General features: G+C 39.5%; 1 protein-coding gene across 1 annotated transcript in view; it reads left to right on the top strand.

Moving 5' to 3' along the window:
* Window positions 1-770: 770 nt before the first annotated feature.
* Window positions 771-2,983, top strand: part of LOC101854858 (CD109 antigen) — a gene marked incomplete at both ends in the record, with an annotated part of 54,662 nt that continues 52,449 nt past the window's right edge. The window contains 2 exon segments of the mRNA XM_013080914.1: window positions 771-924; window positions 2,859-2,929. Coding sequence (XP_012936368.1) covers window positions 771-924; window positions 2,859-2,929 — 225 coding nt within the window.

The raw sequence follows: 2,983 nt of genomic DNA, 5'->3' as shown, positions 1-2,983 counted from the left end.
CAGTAGCAATAGCAGTAGTAGTAGTAGCAGCAGTAATAGCAATAGTAACAGCAGTAGTAGTAGCAGCAGTAGTAGTAGCAGCAGCAGCAGTAGCGGCAGTAGCAATAGCAGTAGTAGTAGTAGCAGCAGTAATAGCAATAGTAGCAGCAGTAATAGTAGCAGCAGTAGTAGTAGCAGCAGTAGTAGTAGTAGCAATAGTAGTAGCAGCAGTAGTAGTAGCAGCAGTAGTAGTAGCAGCAGTAGTAGTAGCAGCAGCAGCAGTAGCGGCAGTAGCAATAGCAGTAGTAGTAGTAGCAGCAGTAATAGCAATAGTAGCAGCAGTAGTAGTAGCAGCAATAGTAGTAGTAGCAATAGTAGTAGCAGCAGTAGTAGTAGCATCAGTAGTAGTAGCAGCAGTAGTAGTAGCAGCAGTAGCGGCAGTAGCAGCAGTAGTAGTAGTAGCAGTAGTAGTAGTAGCAGTAGCAGCAGTAGTAGTAGTAGTAGCAGTAGTGATAGTAGTAGTGTCATTATTTCCATACATATTATTGTCATATTATCATTTGTATTTCTCTTATTCTTCTGAAAACGAAACAGCGAATATAAACCAATTAAAAGAATTAACTAAAGAAGTAATAAAACTCATTTTGATTAACAAATACCACTGTAGATAAAAATCAACTGTATGAATCACGCTTGAATATATTACATATCTTACAATTACACATCTATGCCCCCAACCCCTCCCGAGACTGTTCTTTGCTAGCTTAACCGCTGTCCATTCTTTCACTCAGCTGCCGGCCACTCTGTCTGGACACTACTACACCCTCAAAGTGGTAGGCTCTGGAGGACTTAGCTTTACAAACCAGAGGTCACTGCAGGTCAACAAGAAGCAATATTCCATCTTCATTCAGACAGATAAAGGAATGTACAAGCCTGGAGACAAAGGTAGGGGCAAGAATGAGTCGCCTTCAGAAAATTGTTTTCAGTTCATAATTGGTCAGATTTTCGATTATTATTTTGTTAGTGACCAAGATGAGTGATGGTATATCCATACAATTTGCCTTATGTCTTGTTGTGGTAAGTAGTTTGTGGTGCTTGATTTGGTTTTGGTTTCCTCGTATGTTTCTTTCCAGCGTCTTTATGATGTTAATCACCCCCCTAATCTTACGGTCGACACGATCGAGCACTTATAGTGGGGTCAAAATTTAAGTCCGTGGCACAACTTATCATCAAATATCTCTATAACGGGTGAATCAATATCACACACATTTTGCTCAGCAGTTTGTATCAATTTGTCTTAACTAAATCATATTTTTTCTAAACAATTGAGGGTAAATCTTAAAACTTTTCTTCATAATTTATATAAATTACTATAGATCTAAATCTCCGTATCGCAGAAAATGGGATTATTCACAGTACTTCCCGCTTCTCACACACTTTTTGCATACGCATGGCTTACGTCACAGCTCACCAATGCCACTTATTACTAGTAGTTGCAAAATTTGTTACTAGAAATTCATTTTATCGTGAGCTCTCTTTTGCACTAAAAGTTCTCAAAACGTCCGTTCAATAAGCAAAATGTCGCTACAAAGATTCTGTATAACAAGACGGTTGATTCCTCTCTTTGAGCCAATTTAAAAATCGTCCTCAAAATCCCCTTTCCGAACAGAGTTACCCTACTTGTGTGGAAAATATCAAAGCAAAACTAACAAGTTTTGAAATAAATTGTAACAAAAATTTCGGGATAACGCCTTTTCAAGTGGCTACGCTGACAAAAATCCTCTTCGGGTCGAAGGGACGACTGTTTTCTTCGTTTGGCTTTTGAAAAATGACGAGAGTTCATTAAAATAAAATAAACCCAAAACTCCATACTGAGCGAACCGGAACAGCTGATGCGCAAGGGGGTGGGGGGGGGGGGCTATTCCTATTCTTCTTCTGGAGAAACGAAAGAGAGCTTCAAAACATAGACTGCAGCGACATCTCAACCCATGCGCGGTCTTCCGCGGACACTTTTTTGGCCGAGTGAACTATCTTGTTATGCACAATCTTTGGTCCCGATTCGAAAAATAAGATGACGGACTAGATTTTAAAAACGATATTGTCCCAGTTGTAAACCTTCTATTCCTTAGAAACCACCCACTGGGATTTTTACTATTATTATTTATTAAGAAATGTTCTAGAATACAACTGACAGGTGTTTACAAAAATATTGGTCTTAGAGGACAAATTGATACAAGCCACTGTGCAAAAGCTGGAGAGTTTCTGTTTGATAGTTGAGGAAATAATAGAAAAAAAGTTGCACCATGACTTTTTAAACCGCACTACAGTCATCTCGGATAAAGTAAAAAAGTGCTCGTTGCAAAATATAAAGATCCTTTAGTGGTTAAAAAGTGAGGAAGTGTAGGCCACCCAAGCTAAATTGACCATTTTTAAAAGTGGGACCTTTAAAAAATCCAGTAATGGGTAATCACCATTAGAATAGTAAGACGCACCCCAATGCCCTCCTTTACATCAGTCGTATTGACTGTCCATCCTTCGAAGCTCATCAAGAAAGTCAATATCTGAAAGGAGGGAAGTACTATCTAGGCAATCTACTTATTCTTTGGTTACCGCCCAGGCAAACTTGCATCATACATACTGCATAAGATCGTGTGTCAAGGTGCAAAAAGCCATGCATTTTAGAAATCTGTTTTCAGCCGAAATATGGCAGGTACCCTGGGGACGTATTGAAAACTTTAATCAACAACTACAGCCATGAATATCAAATGTTCAAAACAAAAAGTAGACAACAGCCGTCTAGGATAATGATCTGGTAATATGTCTACAATCTCAAAGTGCTGTGTCATCATTTTGTGTCACATGACTATGTGTACCCGCAGTGAACTTCCGGTCGTTTGCTGTGTACCCCGATCTCAGCGCTTTCACTGAGCCTGTGGACATCCTTGTTTATGTAAGTGTACCGTGGCGGATGAGTATGTGTATGTGTGTGTGTGTGTGTGTGTGT

Source organism: Aplysia californica, unplaced genomic scaffold (assembly GCF_000002075.1).
Source record: "Aplysia californica isolate F4 #8 unplaced genomic scaffold, AplCal3.0 scaffold00105, whole genome shotgun sequence".
NCBI lineage: Eukaryota > Metazoa > Mollusca > Gastropoda > Aplysiida > Aplysiidae > Aplysia > Aplysia californica.
The sequence above is the reverse complement of the archived record's forward strand: the minus strand, read 5'-3'. Positions and strand labels throughout refer to the sequence as shown.